The 314-nt window shown below is 62.1% G+C and overlaps 1 protein-coding gene across 1 annotated transcript in view; it reads left to right on the top strand.

The window, feature by feature from the left end:
- Positions 1 to 314, top strand: part of VDBG_06632 (transcriptional regulator) — a gene marked incomplete at both ends in the record, with an annotated part of 2,172 nt that overhangs the window by 1,234 nt on the left and 624 nt on the right. Inside the window, one exon of the mRNA XM_003003024.1 lies at positions 126 to 305. Within this exon, the coding sequence (XP_003003070.1) occupies positions 126 to 305 (180 nt within the window). The remainder of the gene's footprint in view (positions 1 to 125; positions 306 to 314) is intronic.

The raw sequence follows: 314 nt of genomic DNA, 5'->3' as shown, positions 1-314 counted from the left end.
GCTTCGTGGGTGCTGTGGGACTGGGCGTAAAATGGAGACGAGCTTATGGGCGACCCGACTAGGGGCGACCCGAGTTACGGGGGACTTGAATGATGAAACGGCCGGAAGCTGATCCGTGACTGCAGAGTTCAAAGAGATTCGTAAAGAATGGAAGCAGCGCAAGAAGGAGGAAGAAGCTGCTCGCAAGGCCGAGGACGAGCAACGTCGTGCGGCTGCTGCTGCAGCGGCAGCGCAAGCCGCCCAAAACGGTGGCCCAGACCCTCAATCCGGGCCCGACGGCGGTCCTCCTTCTGGCTACGGCGGCGGTCGTCTGC

Source organism: Verticillium alfalfae, genomic scaffold (genome assembly GCF_000150825.1).
Source record: "Verticillium alfalfae VaMs.102 supercont1.8 genomic scaffold, whole genome shotgun sequence".
In the NCBI taxonomy this organism is placed as follows: Eukaryota; Fungi; Ascomycota; class Sordariomycetes; order Glomerellales; family Plectosphaerellaceae; genus Verticillium; species Verticillium alfalfae.
The sequence above is the reverse complement of the archived record's forward strand: the minus strand, read 5'-3'. Positions and strand labels throughout refer to the sequence as shown.